At 37.1% G+C, this 19,368-nt stretch overlaps 1 protein-coding gene across 1 annotated transcript in view; it reads right to left on the bottom strand.

Moving 5' to 3' along the window:
- The window catches only part of LOC306853902 (caspase recruitment domain-containing protein 11-like), a 29,370-nt gene continuing 10,002 nt past the window's right edge, over nucleotides 1-19,368 (bottom strand). The window contains exons 2-24 of the mRNA XM_079391588.1: nucleotides 18,823-19,038; nucleotides 16,628-16,765; nucleotides 15,999-16,324; nucleotides 15,681-15,860; nucleotides 15,410-15,556; nucleotides 13,345-13,470; nucleotides 13,055-13,249; nucleotides 12,738-12,887; nucleotides 12,560-12,659; nucleotides 12,365-12,462; nucleotides 12,168-12,271; nucleotides 11,425-11,477; nucleotides 11,191-11,326; nucleotides 10,820-11,018; nucleotides 10,591-10,717; nucleotides 10,014-10,254; nucleotides 9,749-9,833; nucleotides 7,403-7,498; nucleotides 7,175-7,295; nucleotides 6,562-6,744; nucleotides 1,863-1,987; nucleotides 493-608; nucleotides 1-355 (exon numbers count right to left, since the gene is read on the bottom strand). Coding sequence (XP_079247714.1) covers nucleotides 151-355; nucleotides 493-608; nucleotides 1,863-1,987; nucleotides 6,562-6,744; nucleotides 7,175-7,295; nucleotides 7,403-7,498; nucleotides 9,749-9,833; nucleotides 10,014-10,254; nucleotides 10,591-10,717; nucleotides 10,820-11,018; nucleotides 11,191-11,326; nucleotides 11,425-11,477; nucleotides 12,168-12,271; nucleotides 12,365-12,462; nucleotides 12,560-12,659; nucleotides 12,738-12,887; nucleotides 13,055-13,249; nucleotides 13,345-13,470; nucleotides 15,410-15,556; nucleotides 15,681-15,860; nucleotides 15,999-16,324; nucleotides 16,628-16,765; nucleotides 18,823-19,024 — 3,453 coding nt within the window. The 5' untranslated portion in view covers nucleotides 19,025-19,038 and the 3' untranslated portion in view covers nucleotides 1-150. The remainder of the gene's footprint in view (nucleotides 356-492; nucleotides 609-1,862; nucleotides 1,988-6,561; nucleotides 6,745-7,174; nucleotides 7,296-7,402; nucleotides 7,499-9,748; nucleotides 9,834-10,013; nucleotides 10,255-10,590; nucleotides 10,718-10,819; nucleotides 11,019-11,190; nucleotides 11,327-11,424; nucleotides 11,478-12,167; nucleotides 12,272-12,364; nucleotides 12,463-12,559; nucleotides 12,660-12,737; nucleotides 12,888-13,054; nucleotides 13,250-13,344; nucleotides 13,471-15,409; nucleotides 15,557-15,680; nucleotides 15,861-15,998; nucleotides 16,325-16,627; nucleotides 16,766-18,822; nucleotides 19,039-19,368) is intronic.

Here is a 19,368-nt window from a genome sequence, read left to right as displayed (position 1 = left end):
GACAGCAGAGAGAAACACACCTCACCTTTGACGCCTTTGACAGAGTCACTTCCTGTTCACACGCCTGTGCTGCTTGCACACATTCCACCCACCCGAGCTGAAAACAGAGTTTTCGTGCATCATAAGCAATTACTCGCTCGTGTGATCAGGTCACAGCAAGTCCTGCTCCACCCAGATCGTCTTCTTCTGCTCCTCAAAAATCTTGTCCTTGATAATCCTGACGAGATCCTCCACCCCACCCCAAGAGTCAGGCTCCACACCCGCGTACAAGCACGGCAGCATCTCCAGCTCCTTCTCCTTGGAGCGACACATCTTCAAGAACTCATCCTCAGAGTCCACCTTCAGAGGGAGCCTCCTGCTCGAGGAAAACACCAAAAACGATCACTAAATGATCTGAGGATCATTTGACCTTGAATAATGAAACTAAACGTCTTCAAACTGAAACTAAACAATGAATATGACACTCATTTAAGACCTTGGAAGAGTTCTTGCCTTAATTTTTTGATGTTCCTTTCGCAGATTTTGATGAAGATCACGATGGGGTAGATCTCTCTCCTCAACAAGTCTTTCACACAGCTCAGATCCGCTTCCAGGAGACAGTGCTTATTCTAAGAAACAAAAGAATAATTTAATATTTATTTTCCCTAAAAATACACTTTTTAAAATGTCATGCATTTAATATTATCAAAAAGCAACAGGTATTGAGGAATCTAAACAATATTTTACCATATAAAGCAGAAAGGAGAATTGAGAAGTGAAGAGAGAATAAAGAACTTGTCCAGTGAGGTGTTGGTTCTCATTTTTGTCCTGTTTTTGGCACACCTCTCGAACAAGTGAGATTTGCAGTGGAAAATTAGACTCATCTCCTGACACATTAGCAAGTGAAAAACAATATGCTGCCTCTCATCTAACCACCTGATAAACCCCCAACAAGCAGCCATCAGGAGCATCAAGTCTGTCTCCTACATACCACTGCTCATTCCCCTTTCAGTCATATTAAACACACGGAGACTTACAAAGCAGTTTGTTTGTATAAAGTCTTTTTGAATAAAGAGTAGGATCCACTCTGAGGTAGAGAAGACAGGTGGTTTTTAACAGAGTTTCAAAATGACAAGTGTAAAACATTGCTTAATCCAAGTTTAAAAGGGTCCCAAAACAGATTTTTTTATTGCAATATGTCTCGAGGTTTAATTAACCCTTAAGTTCCTTAAAAACAAAACAGTAAAAAAGAAGGTAAAAAAAGACCATTCTGATTCTTTATCTGAAATGATCCATTTTAAGGGGTGACTCCCCTAAAAAAAGCATGCACATAAATGGCCACTGTTATGATTGGTTAATGTCATTGCATGGAAAACAGTATCAATGTACAGACAAAGCCACTTGTTCCCAACACTGGCGTTTTGCTGAAGTCTGAAGAGATGCAAACAAGCTGTTTAAACCGGATACATCAAAGTGAACCTTCATTTATTATTCCATTTGTTATAAGTATTCTGACAATGTTTTTCATACTTTTCTGGACTTTGACAGTGTAATTTACTTGGCAGTCAATGAGACAGTCACAAGCCTCCCAGTTTTCATCTAAAATAAGTATGTTTTAATGATACAAAGATCAAGGGAAATTTGATTCCTCATGTCATGACTAGTAGTTAAGATCCTGGCCTAGGTGTAGTGTGACAATCCCACTGGTGTCTTTAGGAAAGGGTTAAGCTCTCACCAAGCGCTTCAAAATTATACTGCTCGGCAAAAATGAACACATAAATATCTGACAAGCTTCTTGAGTAAACAGAAGAAATGACAGCACATAAAAGCAAAAACATAATTTAGCTATTAAATTATTCTGAAAAGAACATTTATTACTGTACCTTGTAGGCAACCGCTTCGATGTTTTCCGGGGTGATGCATTCATATGTGCATGCCTGCTTTTCTTTGGAATAAATGATGGGCTCTATCTTCTGTTTCATGAGGAATTCATCTTTTGTCACAATGTCTGGAAAAAGATGAATTAATAATTCTTGTAAGTAGGCATGTCAAGGAAAACTTTCCTTGCATCTAGGGAGGGTATCGTAAGGGTTTTATAGATTGTGGTTCTGATTTGATTACTCGTATTAATTCCAGTACCTTAAAGAATCCATTTATGATTATTTTGGAAGAAGAGCCCCCAACTTATTAAAGCAAAAATTAAACTCTGCTAAGGATGTGTAGTCAAAGATACACACTGTGACACTCAGTAATTACACTTAACACTAGAACCGCCAGAGGTCGCTGTATACCTAAAAGCGCCAGCGGGTAAATTTTACCCACACGCATGCCAACTGTTTTTATATGGCTAAAGAACATATTTGATTGTATTATTCCACTGTCTTCACAAAGAAGTCTAGAGTTATGAAATGATTATGTCTAATCGTCAACTATATTTTTACCCTGTTGTTTTATGTTCAAGACGTTTTAATGCAGCCTACACTAATCCATTATGGTCAGTAAGCTAAAAAAAAAAAAAAAAAAGCCTGCTCTGACAACGAATATTAGAAGGTAGTAAATATTTGTTATATTATAATACAATGTCATTAATCAATATATTAGTATAACCCATGTTATTTAAATGACTTATTATTATTTATTAATATGATTTACTTATTAATAGACAATAATGAGCAATAATAATTCACCATACTCTATAGGATGATGCTATGACAAATTCATGCGCACAGCTTCACCTAGGCCCAATTATTAATTTGTTTTGCTATATAATTTATAATTTGAATAAGAGAACAACACTAATAAACTTCGGGTAATCAAAAAAAATGTTTTATTCATTACATCATAGATCGGATTTTTTATTTTTTTTCTTCAGGAAATGGTCAGACTAGAATAAACAGCAACACAGTTGTGAACAATAAACGATATGGCAAGACAAAAATTAAATAATAAAACCAAAGTTTGACCAATTATGAGTAACGTTAGGCTAAAACATCTAAATATGATGTCTGGATCACTGTCAGATGAGCCGTTAGATGCTAAGCCGACCCAGACGCATAACTTAACCATCAGACTCTCCATCACTCATAGCATTTAGTGTTTCTAATACCTACCTTCCATAAACCATTTCCATTTCATGTCAATGAAACGCTTATTTTGTTTACTAGGATGAGAGTTGCTGAAATCGCGTTTGGTCTCGTACTGTATCGTGTATCTTGTCAGTGTGTGCACTTGCTTGGCCATTTGTAGTTGATAAACAGGAAAGTGGGTTCAAGCGCCAGCAGAAGGCAGTGTAATGAAGTGGTCTTTAAGAGAAGCAGTCTATCAGCGGAAGTTTAAAATCAGCTCGTAAGTGTATTTACTTGTCTCAGTGTTTAGCGCATTTGCCGTTGCTAGGAAACGCTTATTTTGTTTACTAGGATGAGAGTTGCTGAAATCGCGTTTGGTCTCGTACTGTATCGTGTATCTTGTCAGTGTGTGCACTTGCTTGGCCATTTGTAGTTGATAAACAGGAAAGTGGGTCCAGCTGAATTGAAATGATCATTTGTTGGTTTGGTATAATAAAGGTTATTATACCGCGGCAGCGGTCGCGGCAGTCGTCGTGTGAAGCCCTCTTAGTGTGAAGACCAAAGAGTGTAAAGACCATCGACTCTACCGTGCGACTCCACCGGGCAGGGACACCGGCAAGGGATAGTAGTAGCTTTTTATTTAATTTTTTCATTGATATGTTTATTATTGAAATGTTGTTGTTATATGCATGTGTTAATTTTATTTAATTTCTTTATTTTCTTAAATATGTGGGTAGATAGTATTTATAGAGTTGTAACTTTTTAGTTTTAGTTACTTTTTCTTATTTGTAAGTCGCTTTGGACAAAAGCGTCTGCTAAATGACAAAAGTAAAGTAAAGTAAAAGTAAACCGCCTTCTTTTAGTCATTTTTACTTTATTTATGAAACTGATAACCGCTAAATCAGTGAGTGAAAGGCGTTGCCTAGAAATCTACGATGTTAAAACATAAGCGGCAAGAATATGACAGTGTGAAAATACATGCATTATATAGCGGGTAAATTTGACCCGCGCAGCACTTATAGGTAGAAATGCTGTTTTTTTATCTGGTTTTATCTAATTAATTTTTAACAACACTGGATTGTAAATTACATAATTTTAGTAAAAGTCAATGACAGGGAGACTTGAATGTTGTGTTGAAAATCTGTTATGTACATTTGAAAAACAGCCACGGGTAAAATGTACCCCGTGACGGTTCTAGTGGTAATTAAGTGCACTTTAACTCAGCCAGACTTATTTATGATTTATTTAAAGAATCTGCTAACAGGATCCTTTCATTCATGAATCTAACTATAGTGCCTAGCTGAAACCATTTCTTCTGCAGAATCACCAGCAGTATAGCAAAAAAAAGTGCAGATCTTATTGAAATTAAATGTCACCAAATTACCCTGGTTACTTGATTATTTTCTTAAAGACAGTTATAGATAGCCCGATAATTAGTTAAACCGATAATTTAGCATTATTCATAATTTTTCACTCGATCAGTTGTCAGTTCTTAAATGTTGGGTTTAAATTATGCCATCTGATGAGTTTTTAAAATAAAACTCCCTCCATTACACCACTGCATTCTACAGAAAACTACATTGTTCACAGGAAACTTGTTATTTTAATGTCTTGTTTGCAAAATTATTTGACTTTTATTATTTAATGCAATATTAGTCTTGTAAAGCAGGCTGATCAACTTCAGAAGTTAGTGATAAAATATTTAGTTATTGTGTAAAGAAAACAATCAATCAATCAATCCCTATCCCACTCAACATTTAATTAGGGCTGCAACAACTAATCGATAAAATCGATTATTATCGATTATGAAAATCATCGACAACGATTCTCATTATCGATTAATCGGGTCTGCCCACAGTGTACGTCCAACTTCAGCTGGTTAGTCAAATTACGGCACTGAATAATGCATTTCTATGGACAAAATGCATCTAAAAATAGTGGAGGAAACAGAATGAGATTCTGCCGGAGAAGCACGTGATCCAAGCTGCACAAAACATGATAATTCTTTATTTTAAGCTTTAAGTTAATGCATAAGAGTAATGGCTTGCCCTGTCAGGCGCTTTGACAGATGCGTGTGCGTCCTCAGCGCAAAAACGTTCAGTTTACGGTCATATCCTTATCTATAAATGCCACAAATTCACGCGAGCATTTCCATTTTTGCATAAAGGTCCGTCCTGACAGTCTGTGTTAAGTTTAAAATACCGAATGAGCGCCAGCGCGGCGGGCGCGCGCACGCGCGTCAGACGGACAGAACACAGCAGAGAGGGAGACAATTAATAGGCTTTTCAGCGCAAACATATCCACTGTGCTGAATTATCTGTTGTTGAAAGTTAATTTAAGGTTTAAAAGTCAACATGCAGTGCGAATATTTTATGAGAGTAGGAACTTTAAAGGGATAACAGCGTGTAATTGTCTGTCTGAATATAAACATGAGACGCTCCATAACGGCCTTTTACAGGATAAAGAAATGACGAGGTGACTGTGATCAAAGTAGTTCCTGCAGAACATTACTCTTACCTGTTGGTTAACACTGAGTTTGTGTTTTTATTCGTCTTTATTATTATCTTTATTATTTTAATTTTTAATAGAGGTTTAAACTATATTCAATTTTTACAATGCTTAACAAATTTATGTAAGTTTTTTAACAATGTGTTTATGTAAGGTTTGTGCCACTGCTGCTCTAAAGTAACAGTATTGGTGATAACCAAAATCATTTTTCGGCTTTCTGTACTGGTTAGTACTCCAATATGTGTAAGCTCTTTAGTAACAGTAGTAGGCTATTTTTAATGCTATAATATCATTATTGCTGTTATCTATGAAAGAAAACCAGAGCACATATTTTTTTTTGTATTTTTTATTTGAGTATTTTTTTTTTTCACGATACCCAATTGCAGTCAAAAAGTTCATAAACAATACCAGCAAGAATGCAAGCTGTTATGAGGACATTTTTTATTATTATGTCCAATAAATGACAATAACATTTTTAAATTTAAACAAATTTTTGACAAATTTCTAAAATATGTTTTCTCTTTATTATGATAAGTGGTCTAATAAATTAAGCACTGTATGTTTTCAAAGCATTCAGTTGTCACGTTTGTTTGAAGGACATTGGGCAGAATGTGGAATAGTGTTTTTTTTTGGTCAATATTTTTAAATCCGATTAATCGATTAATCGAAAGAATAATCGGCCAACTAATCGATTATCAAAATAATCGTTAGTTGCAGCCCTACATTTAATAACTGATAATGACTGGATTTATCTGAGGTTTATTACATGCATTCAAAAGCTTGTACTAAACATAGACTGAGTGGGTTGTTGCTAGTGACGTAAGAGTTGAAGTCATGGAACAAATCAAATTAAAATAAAAGACCTTGTTATGATAAGATAAGTTTATCATATAGGTGACCTATAGTTAATAATGGCGTCTACTGTTTTTTTGGGGTTTTTTTACAGAACAATATCTCTATCATCATCACCACAGTGTACGTGCTACAACTTCCCTCCACCCACTTTTACCTGGTTTGCATATATTGAACTCCATAGCACCTCCAAGATTAAGGAACTTCTGGACGATGGTCTTGGCTAGGACATTGGGGGTGAAGAGGACGGGTCTTTTGCGCTGACATTGATGTGGAGTCACTAGACTGTAGGGTATCAGATTCAAGCTCTTGTTTAAGTCGCTCTCTGAGTCAGATGTGTCTGAAAGAACAGAAACAGTTCACGGGTCAGCTTTGAAAACAGTTTTTCAAAAACTGAAAAACTGAAAAACTGTATAATATATATATAATTATATTATATAATATATATATAATTATATTATATATATCAAATATAATTCAGCATAAACACTAGAAATGGACACGAGTGGCACTGTGAATACCAAAGCAGTGGTTTCTCATTCCTTTTAATCAATCTTTTTCTGGGGATTGTGCACAAAAAGGCTGATTAAACAATTTAGAGCATAACTAAAAAGAGCTAATAAATTGTTTTTTTTTTTGGTTCTGGAAAACAAACTACAAATTCCATTTTCATCTTTCATTTTCATGACAGTACGAAGAATGTCTACAAGGCATCCGCTGCAAAGATTCCTTCAGAATAAACAAGTAAAGATGAGGGTGGGCAGTCTTACCCTCAGGCCTCAGCGTCTCAAAACCTGGTCTGGAAACTGATGATGGATTTCCTCCATTGACAATGCGGACACGCTCACTGCTATTCATCCTCTTGTACTTGTTATCCACCCTGCTGACAAACTGACACCAGAGATCTCTTTTAATCTCAGCAAAATTCTGCTCTTTTCCTATCTGCAGTAAGACCTCAGCACTATGGCAGGGAGAGCAAACTCAAGAAGACCTGTTACCTGTAATAACTGAAAGATGAAGACACTGGCTCTGGACAGACGTGGACTAGACTTGGGGTCTTGAGATGGTGTGGGCTCCTCAGGTTGTAGAGTGTTCTGTGAGCACAAATGGAAGTGAGAGAATTTATTAGAAAAGAACTCATGGAAAGTGATATCTATCAGGGCTGCATTTCCCAAAAGCATTGTAAGCTTAATTACATTGTAGAAACCATTGGAGCTACGATGAACTTAAGCTTACGATGCTTTTGGGAAATGCAGCTCAGGGCAATTTATGAGAAATGTGTCATTCAAAAATCATTAAGAGAATGACATCATGACTATGAATTAACAGACATATTACTATACACACAACACCTACACTGTATTCAGCAACCCTGATGAACAACTGTGTGAACTACTTGGATATGGAGAGTAGCCAATCAAAACAGAGGTAATTTGCATTAAAGGGCACCGATTATACAAACTTTGGTAACACTTTAGAAACACTAATTCACTATTAACTACGACTTTTCCATCAGTAAATTCCTAATTTGCTGCTTATTAATAGTTAGTAAGGTAATTGTTAAGTTTAGGTATTGGGTGGGATTAAGGATGTAGAATAAGGTCACGTAGAACAAGGCATTAATATGGGTTTAATTACTATTAATAAATGACTAATATTCCATTAATATGCAGGCTAAGCAACTAGTTAAGAGATCCTAAAATAAAGTGTTACCCAAACTTTTACATGTTGTTTTAATATAAATGTGTGTTGGCAGTGTGTGTACACAACCACCCAACACTGTATAAAAAAAAAAAAAAAAAAAAAAAAAAAAAAAAAAGTTTCAGCAGATTTTGGAGTTCTCACAACTTATTTTTGTAGGATATTCTCAACTTTTTGTTGTATAAACTTAAAACAAGTTGAGATAACTCAAAAATCTGCTGAAGCTGGTTGCCTTAAAATTTTAAGTTGGCTCAACTTTTTTTTTTTTTTTTTTTTTACAGTGTATAATGATTAAAGATCCACCCGCTCCTTTCTTTTTAATCCCCATAAATCATAAGCAGTGTCTCAGAACAAGTCGTTCGCAGAATCTGTACATTGTGACATCACATTTTACAAGCCCCGCCCATGACTGTTGACGCCTTGACGGACACTGCCGTATTAGCAGAGATCCCGCCCTGAATGAGCAGCACATAATCCGCCATGTTTATCTTCACACTAGAGCATTTCAAAGAAGCATTCAGGTAAGAAATGTCTCCTTATTACAGCTATAGAAGTGATTAATTCCAGAGCAGTGAGTGATTTTCTGTTTTTATTTTATTGTTTGGGTCATATTAACAGCATATAAGTACTGCAATATAAGTACTGTATATTGCGCTGCTGTCACAGATCTAATATATACATGTGATTTCTTTCCTAGCTGTTTACCTTCACAGTTTTTGTAACTTGTGTGTTTTTAACATAAACTAGTGTGTATTTGACAGTTTAAGCGCAATAAGACATGAAAGAGAACTTGTGTGTACTAGGGGTGTGCAATATTGACAAAAAATAATATCTCGATATTTTCTTGGATTTTATTGATAACGATAATTAGACAATATGTTGCTGAGTGTGTTATTGTGCTAAAAAATAAACGTCTACCAGAAGTTTAAACAGTTTAAACTAATATGGTTTAAATGTATGATTTCAGTGCGATAGACATGATAATCAAAACCAAACAGATGTTTTTAGCAGACATCTGAGCCCTATTCTGGAAAAGGGGGCAGGAAGCAGCAGGTCATTTGCATTTAAAGAGGCATGCATGAAAACAGCGTGTTTCTACTTCCACTGAAAATAGGCATTTTCAAAATGATATTATAAATTATCTGTGGGGTACTTTGAGCTGAGACTTCACAGACACATTCTGGGGACACCCGAGACTTTTAATACATCTTGTAACAAGGGACATAATAGGTCCCCTTTAATACGTCTTAAATGCGCAGAACAAACAGTTTGCTTAATTCTGAGGATCAAAGACAGGTTCAGGCATGTTCATGACTGTTTTGCTTCAATAGGTGTTGACTGACATTTTAAATGGACTCAGATCAACAGCTGCCCAGTACATAAAAGAAGATGCTTTTTCATTAGATGAACAAAAACAGTTATGATACACAGAAGAAAATCAGTCATCCAGGTCTGGAATGACATGAGGGTGAGTAAATGACAAAATGTTCATATTTGGCTGAACTATCCCTTTGAAGTGACAAAAAGTGTTGAATACAGTCACATTAATTGGCATTCAAATTATGTCTCGTCGGTTCTGACTCATCAACAAACATAAAAGCCAAAAGTGGGCGCATTTCTCCAATAATCCAGAAGGAACTGACCCGGAGTCCTCGCAGAGTTTCGACTTCCTCTCGACCTCCTCGACACATCAGCTTCTGAATCTTCACCAAGAGGAGCTGCTGGGCTCTGGGGAGGAGGTGACAGCTAAATTCACTTTACAGCTTCTCGTCACAGTCAACAGATATAAAAATGCACACCCACACACTCACCTACGCACATCAGACAATCTGCAGCAGGCAATAGACAATGTTCACACTTGTTTTGAAACCGATACTATTATGGTCACTCGGTTTTCAGTGTCCTCACCTGGAGTAGCTCGGTATGGTGCCTCTCTCCGTGTCTTTGTTGGTGAAAGGGTCAACGCGTGCGCACAGCCACTCGCATTTGCCCTGGTGCATGGTGTCTAGAACATGGAGCACCTCGTCACATCGTACGTTCAGTGAGCAGCTGTCCAACTGGCTGGAGATGTTCAGATTAAGACGGATGTAGAAAGAGTCTCCGGATACCACTGTGCCATCTTCAATGTCCTTCAGCAGCCGCCTGTAGCCTGGAAACAAGAAAGCAGGGTCAAAACAGGGACCCAATAAAGAGCACAAGAGCCACTGAGGTGCTGAGAAGTGACCCTGAGAACAGTTTGTTGTGGATGCAACTTAACACAACTCTGAATAAGATGGTGTGTGATGGAAACAGCAGCACATTTGATTCAGACACAGCCGTGGGCTAAAAGACCAAAGTCTTGTCTTTTGTTTAGAGTATGAATATGTTATTAGGTTCCTTCCAGAGTGGCGTAGGACTGTGTGAAGTATTGGACCTTCTAACCTCCACTATGCACACTGAACTCTTGAAAAAAAGCATCCTCTTTTTAAGAGAGGTCTGAGCTCACCATCATAGTTAGACTTGTAATGGAGATGCACTTGTCCGGTGCATCTCTGCAGGGTCCAGTGAGCTTCCTCTTTGGTGCAGGTGTCCAAAGCCACAGTCTGAGCTTCTCCACGAACATTGCCTTCCAACTAGGGGATAATGAAACCAAATGGGAAAAGATTACTACTACTACTACAGGTTTTTTTTATTATTATTTTGGTTGTGGAGTATATGCAGGAGTTCAATCCCACCATTAAAAGATGATGTCCGACTTTAACTCCGGCCTGGTCTGTTTCCGAACCAGACTGGACAGAGGACACAAAGATGCCGCTATCATTTCCACCAATCATAGTGATGTCCGACAGAAGCTTTTCTCCAGAAAGAAAAAGGCTCTGTACTGGCCGCAATGTGTTTTGGGGAGGGCCTGATGTCAATGAAGGACGAAACGGTCTGGAGAAAGAAAAAGCGCACATGTACAGATCAAAGCGGAGTGACAATACAGATGTACAAATTCAGATGACAGAGACAAGATTTATTTCTCAAGGTCGCCAAAATGGAAAGTTGATTCACCGCCTAGAATGATTATATGTAACACTAGGATTATAAGTAGACATCAAAATACCTCTCCAAAGAGAATTTCCTGAAGATGTTATTGACTTGCTCCAGATCATACGAGTCCATTGTCTCAGACTGGTGGGAAGATGAAGATGAATGGATGGATGAAGGCCCGTAGGAGGAAAAGTATAAGTCATGGTCATCTACAGTAAAGAAAGAGACATTTTTACAAAAGGCGAGTCACTTAAGTTTATGATTCAGAGGTGAGTGGGCAGAATAAATGATTTATGCGTGTTCATACCCATGTCCGCATTGTCTCCACTGTCAGAATCTGCAGCGTCTGAAATGGTAAGACTGAAAGAGAGATACAGCATAGTGAACTTTACTCTACAATACCAGCAACAATTCACTATGACTTTACTAAAGCTACTAACTGGTATTTGTCTGGAAATGCATCCTAAATAATCCATAAATAAGTAACAATATCCATTTAACTTTGTTACAACTACACCAATTCAAAATACTGTTAAACTACTAGTTTTAAAAACAAATTCCATAGTTTGTGTTATACAAATCAGACACATTGAACTAACCATGATAATTAGGAACTATCCATGGTTTTATGAGTGTTTACTCTTCAAAAACTCATCTTTAACAAGTACTGTTGTTGTATACTGAAAATAATATATAAAGAATTAGGTATAAACATTTTTAATTGAATGTGTACTGTATGTAAGGTAAAATAATAATTTGCATAGATTTATTATATTTACATATATTTATGTAGTTTACATTATTGTTTATTTTATTGATTTATTCAAGTCAGCATCTAAGACTATTTAATGGCAAGAAGTAAATAAATATATTTTAAATGTTTAGCAATAATACATGTTTTATAAAAACAAGTCAACATGGTCTTACTATAAATACCGCTGTTAAACAAGGGTTACTATGGAATATGGTAAACATATCATTAATGACAGAAAGTCTATTCTTTTCCTTTGATCAGTGTGTATGTTACATAGAGCTCTGATTTTTAATTACCATTTGTATTGAGAGTTTGCGTTCTCCTTGCTTCTCCTGACAATGGAGTTCTGGTCTGGAGGCTCAGGCACGGTGGACAAGATACTGTCATTACGGCATCGCAGCTGAAGAGACACAAGCACATACACACCATTTGCCTTCAAATTAAAGCTACTTGGAGAGATATACAAATTAGATGGAAAAGTATTAAAGCCTACATTTTTATAGCAGATCTCTGCAGGAGAAATCACTGCACTGGCAGTGTTGAGACTTGTATTGTCAGTGGCTGCAGGTTCTGACAGATCTCCATTTGTGACTATATAGTGAGAGATTAAATAAAAGAAAACCAAGTTTACATGAAATTCTTTTTGAAAACATTCGGTGAACAATACCATACGATAATGACATATTACCTGCAAGTTCACACGCAGCGCCGTCAAAGGTCTTTAAAAACATTTTACCTTGGAACTGAGGACTTTTGGGTCCAGCAGCTGGAGATTTTGGTCTGTTAATCTAATAAATGAGAATGATATTCTTGAACAAAGATCTACAATGAGAGATTTAAAGACATAGCTTCAAGTTTGTACTCACTCTGCCCTTAAGGTTACTTCTGCGTTGGAGCTTAGGCTCTATATCATCAACAGTGTCTTCTCCAGAGTCCTCTGAAGGACCTCCTGTATTTCCATCAGGTTGCCCAAAGTGCTGAGCTATAATTAGTGGAGTAATGTCTCGTGGCAGACTCTGGGGGGGGAAATATCATGATAAAATAAGAATATAAATAACAACAGTCAATTAGCCAATAACTGATATAGTGATAAAATAGTATAAACATAGTCCTTCTAGTTTCAAACGGGGAAAATGAGAAAAAAAACCCACTAAACTTTTCATTCACATAGATCATTTCTCACCTGATCCAAACCATTTTCTTTGGTCATCCGTCTCAGTTTGCACTCCAGGTTGACTATCTTGGCTTCTTTGCGTACGATTTCAATTTGAAGTTCATCGCTCCTCTCTTCCAACTCCCGTATTTGCTTGCGGTACTTGTCTTTGTCAATCAGACATTGAGACACGAGGTGTTGAGCATCATCTCTTGACTTGAAAGCCTGTGAGACAAAGGAAACTATACTATATCAATAGCCCTTTTAAGTAAAAGGAAATGAACTAATCCAAAGCCATGAGTAGGAACATAGTACTCAACCTGGTCACGCTCACGTTCAACCTCTTCCAGCTGCACCATGACCGTATTCATGCGGTTCTTGTACATTTCACAGTCCTTCACCAAAGTGGAGCACTTCAATTCAAGGTCCTCCTTCTCTTCCAGGTACTGTGCATTATTGGATTAAACATTTCTCATATAAACCCATCAACAGAATAAAGAGCAAAGTGGCATCATTCAAAATTGTATCGCATGACCCTGAGAGGAAACCTTACTGTTAGAAAATTCAAAATCAACAGTTTGTAGGATTTCTTTTCAGCAGATTATTAATACCTACCCCTCAGACCATCATTCAACACTAAACAGTCTCATGCGACTCAAACCTTGCTGACTGCATGTCGAAGAGACAAAGCTTCATCATTTACAGAGAAAAATGCTCTGCTACAGTATAAATTTCCATTTTGTTGTGACAGAAATTTCCATAGCACACCAACACTTTCAATCAAGGATTACTTTCCATGTCAATAAACAAACAAACACTAACATATTTTTGGGAATGTGGGATGTCTGGCTTTAACAAGCACTCAGCACACATTAAACTTGGTTGTAGTGTTAAGAGAGACGCTGGTAAGCTATACAAGACTAACTCAAATGCTCTTTTTTTCTTTTGTGGCTGAAGTAGGCCTTCGACACTCTAAAATGCACATTTTATGCAAGTAGAAGAACATTTGAAAAGCTCCAAAAGAGGGCTGACTGTGATAAGAAGTCACTGCCGCCACCCCTCCCCCTCCCTTCCTGTCTTAGCCTGAATTCTGACACTTTTCACACGTCACTTCAGATGCGCTTCTAATTAGAGCTGCAGCACATTGCAGAAGGGGCCACTAAGAGCAGCCAGTCCTCATCAGCCTCTGTCACTTCTTGTTCATGTGTGACAAGAGAAAAAACCTTTGCCTACACTTCATTATTTCTAGCGTCAACTAAAAACTCTTATGCTGAGACCATATTAAATACGCTTAATCCCCCGTGAGGCCAATGTAATATCACATTTGGCATGTTCATAATGAGGGCATTTGATCATTCGGGATGTGACCAAATTGACCAATACAACCTGACGCTTAAGGTCTCCGCCAAAAGTGAGCTGTCTACGTAGACAGCCTTTTCAGGCACTATACTATACGGTGGACTTATAGTGTTTCAAATAGCATCCAGCAAATTTATGCTGCCATATAAGATGACTCATTATTTTGCAAAAATCCATTGCATTGCTAGTTGCAATGCATCTAGCTCGCATAAGAATAAAGCGTACTTATATTATTTCATTAAATATGGATACAAAGTCGTTCCTCTTTTTTAACGCCATGTCAACACCAAAAGCTATTTTCATAGCAAGAATAACAAAGCATAGTTTTAAAAAAGTTGCATCACCATAAGACACACTACAGTTCAAAAGTTTGGGTAAGATTTTTTTGGTTTTGTTTGAAACAGTTGTCTAGTGCTCAACAAGTCTGCATGTATTTGATTAAAAGTACAATAAAAATAGCAATATTGTGAATATTATTTCAATTTAAAATAACTGGTTTCTATTTGAAAATATGGTAAAATGTAATTCATTCCTGTGATAGAAAAGCAACATTACTTCAGTGTCACATGATCCTTCAGAAATCATTATAATACGCTGATTTGCTGCTCAACATACATTTCTTATTAATATCAGTGTTGAAAACAGGTGTGTGTTGTTTAGTGGAAACCGTGACATTTCTTTTGATGAATATACAGTTTAAAAAGAAAAGTGTGTATTTGAAACAATATTTTACTGTCACTTTTGATCAATTTAATACGTCCTTGCTGAATACAAGTATCTAAAAATGTATGTATTGTAAACTAAAACAAGCAAACAAACAAAAAAGATTTACTGACCCCCCCCCCCCCAAACATTTGACTGGTAATGTATTTCTTTTTGATATTTGACCATTTCTATAAGTTTTCTTTGTGAGTTTTCATTAGTAATGAAGAATAGTGTATTTACCCAACACCTGTATGTGCTATGCATTGTTTGAAAAGGAGCTTGAAGCTGAAATGATTACTTCAGTATAAGGCTGGTCCTAACCTTGTCACGGAGCTCCTCGGCTTGTCGGATCTCTTCATGCAGGTTATAGAGTCTGTTGACTAGCTCCTGGCGATCCTCTAGAGCCTCTTGTCGGTCATGCTCCAGGATATCCAAGATAGCCTTGTCTGAATCAGGTAGAGGCCCGGGCTGTGCATACAAAGAAGCAAAACAAGCAAACAAACAACTTTGAAATCTCTGACTTTGAGTGACCTTTCCCAACTGTTTGCTTTTCGCTGTCTTCTATTTACTGTGATGCAACAATCATCTTCACCTGTATGATGGACTGCAACTCCTGGAGTTTGATCTTCAAGACCTCATTCTCTCGCTCCATCTCAAATATCTGCTCTTTCCGAGGTCGGTTCTCAATGTCATTCTTCAATTTCAGAGATTGCCTCCTTTCCATTTTGCACTCCTCCTCCACCTTGTTCAGCTTGTGCTTTAGTTGGTCAATCTAGAGACGGCAGTCAACATTTGTATCCCACATAAATCATTTGAGTAAATATGAGTGACCCATCACTTTTAGCAGTAAATATAGAAGACAGAGAGATTTCTAAAGACAATCCTGCAACGCTTGCTGAAGCCCTCTGACCTCTAGCTGAAGGTCTCGGCTCCTCATCACGGCCATATTCTTCTCCTCGCTGAGCTGGGCATATCGCATAGCCAGCTGATAGTTGTCGTCCTTCACCTTCATAAGTTCATCGTTATAGTTATTACGCTCTTCTTTCATCTTATTGTAGCGTTCCTGGAAAGTGTGCAGCTCCTGGTTGGCCAGTCGTAGCTTCTTGTGCTCATCTTCTAGTGTGCGGCATTTGGTGATGATGTCCACCCGCTGCACGTCTTTAGCCTTGGATTGCTGCTGAAGCTTTATGACTTCATTCATTAAAAACTGGATTAGCCCTTCCTGGCCCTCTTCCACTACAGGAAAAGAACAAAATACAGTCAATTAAACACTACTGCACAAAAAAGTACCATGGTATTCTTGAAATGTCATGCAAATATCATGATATATATTTATAGTAATTATTTATCACCACCTGACACCATTAGTGTACCATAGTAGCACCACAGTAATTGTTTATAAGGCTACTGCGCAAATCTGAAAGGGGATTTATGGCAGATGCTCATCCCAGAGGGGAAGCAGATGGAAGGCAACAAACATTTTTAAGGCATGGTTGTAGGTCATTTATATGGGCAGCATTTTAATTTAAATTGGCTCACCGACTATAGTGGAACATCTGCGTGTAGGCTCCTTCCCCGTGACGAGTTTGTAGAGGTCAGGGTAGTACAACTCTAGACTCTCTAGAAAAACCACATAGCCTCGCTCTCCCTTTGTGTGCAGGATATCCAGCAACCGACCTGAAACATAAACCACTGCAGCATGACTCTTGTTGAACTGAAAAAATTCAACAATGACTTATTTCTACCTGCTGTGACCTTTATAGATTACTTTAAATAATGCATGTTAATGTGGTCTGGATGAATCATTATCAGAAAGGTTTTTTTTTTTTTTTATCTAAACTTAGCCACTATTTTGTGATGTCATATCATATATATTATGGGTAAATCTTTCACTCTAAAATGCTATATGCCATATATATATATATATATATATATAATCTGGCTGAGATACAACTATTTGAATATCTGGAATCTGAGTGTGCAAATGTCAAAATATTGAGAAAATCGCCTTTAAAATTGTCCAAATGAAGTTCTTGGCAATCCATATTACTAATCAAAAATTTAGTTTTGAGATACTGAGATACATTAGGAAATTTACAAAATATCTTTATGAACATGATCTTTACTTAATATCCTAATGATTTTTGGCATAAAAGAAAAATCTATAATTTTGACCCATGCAATGTATTTTTGGCTATTGCTATAAATATACCCCAGCGACTTAAGACTGGTTTTGTGCTCCAGGGTCACATATATATTTCTTAATATACTTGAAATATTAAAGTCGGAATGAAATGGAAATTTTACATCTTAGATGGTAAGACATAAATGAACAGCATTAACAGCATTTTCACTTTAGGGTGAACTATTTTTTTAAACATGCATGAAAAATAAATGAATAAAATGAAAAGAACAGGCAATCTCTGACATTACGGATTATGATCAGATTTTTAAAAATATATTATCATATTATTATTTTTTCCATTATTGTTGATGAAATAAAAAAAGAGATGATGAAATTGTTACATGAACTGTAATATCAAATAATTTCTAGGGTAGATTAAATAAAACTAGGTCCTCACACTGTCAGGGTCCTGCAAACATGCCTATCCAAATGATATTATTCAATCAGACTTATTGCTTAGGGGTGCACAGGTCGACCATCCTGTACACATCCTGACAGCTCAAGTACTGACTGTGTTTGGTATAATATTATTATAATTTTAAGATCATTTCGAATGACTTTAACATCCATTGTGAAAGAGATCATTGAAAATTAACCTCAGATCTTGAAAACAACAAAGGAAAAAGAACATTTAAACTATGAAAACAAGCGTATTCCATGACAAACAGTGTACGAGTCACTGAGTATGTATTTTGAATAATGTTAAGAATTTTGATTATGTATTTATCCACTTTGTTGCAAGCGTGAAACAGCAGCAGGCTTTCAGAGAGAGCTCCGCCCAAACAATTTTCCGATTGGCTGTGATTTGTATTTGATTTTGTAGCATCTCATGGAAATGTTGCGCCTGGTGTGGACAGACAAACTGTTCATCGCATTGCGTTTGATTTAACTCTGTAGTGCTGCTTTAGCAGGAATGTCCAGATTTGTCTTTAATGAAAGCAGTGCATTGTATTTTAACTCACTAGAGAAAGCCATGGCACAAAAAGTACTTGAAAGATCTTCTGTAATACGTGCCAAATACGTGCCAAACTGCCGGTCCCAGAGGGAAAAGATAATCATTAGGGGGCTGTGAAAATCCCAGCCGTGGTAAACAAGCATTTTGATGTCTGCTTTGTGACAAACAAACAATGCAGACTTTAGCAAGCCGCTCGGGTGAAATTCCTGTCATCCGTTTTGCTTGTGGCCATTCGGAAGTTGAAAAATGACACAGAGGTTCAGGAAGGTGTCGTTGGGAAAGAAAAACTACAGCGGCAGCTCACAGGATTAAAAGCGTCCATTCATCATCACATTACACCACTGGAAAAACACAGTGAACGATGGGGTGACCGAGTAACTGATTGATGATGTGATTTGCATGTAAATGTTTTCAGCATTGAATTTGCATTTCCATATTCCACGGTGGTTAGTATTTTCTGTCACCGGCATCTATGAATGTTGATGTCCCTGCAATACGATTTGGAGAGCAAAACCAACCTTGGGCGGATCCGTATCATATCATAAACAATGCTACGGTATACGCTTAAGCAGACAGGAAAACACTGAATAATACCTGCTCGGTTGACTTTGGACTCCAGCAGGCGAGAGTTAAGCACCTCGTCTTCGTCTTGTTCATCGATGACCTTGCATTGGCGCAGATATGAGGTCAGCTTGTTGGGGTTGACGAAACGGCACAGGATGTACCGGTTCTTCTCGGCATTTTCCCACAGCGCCTCCCCGTAATCTAGCATGTTCATTGAGCCTCCGTTCTCCATTCCTGCAGAGGCCTCTATGAGACGAGAATAACATTTTAGATGAGGTTTCGACACTCCTTTCACAACCATAGCATTAACAGCACATCAGATAAAAAACAAACTTGTTATTGCATGCTCAAAGATAAACGAGTCCATTCGATCGACATGATCTCATTTACTTCCTCTTGACTTGAAAGCCTGTGAGACAAAGGCAACTATACTATATCGATAGTATAGTTGTATGGTTTATTTGGCTTTTTTAACATAAAATATAACACTGAACACTAAAACTAAAAGAATTAGGACTGCACGATTAATCAAAATAAATTTTGTGATGATAAAAATAAAATCAAGGCTGTGATGAA

The sequence above is a fragment of the Barbus barbus genome (genome assembly GCF_936440315.1).
Source record: "Barbus barbus genome assembly, chromosome: 3".
In the NCBI taxonomy this organism is placed as follows: Eukaryota; Metazoa; Chordata; class Actinopteri; order Cypriniformes; family Cyprinidae; genus Barbus; species Barbus barbus.
The sequence above is the reverse complement of the archived record's forward strand: the minus strand, read 5'-3'. Positions and strand labels throughout refer to the sequence as shown.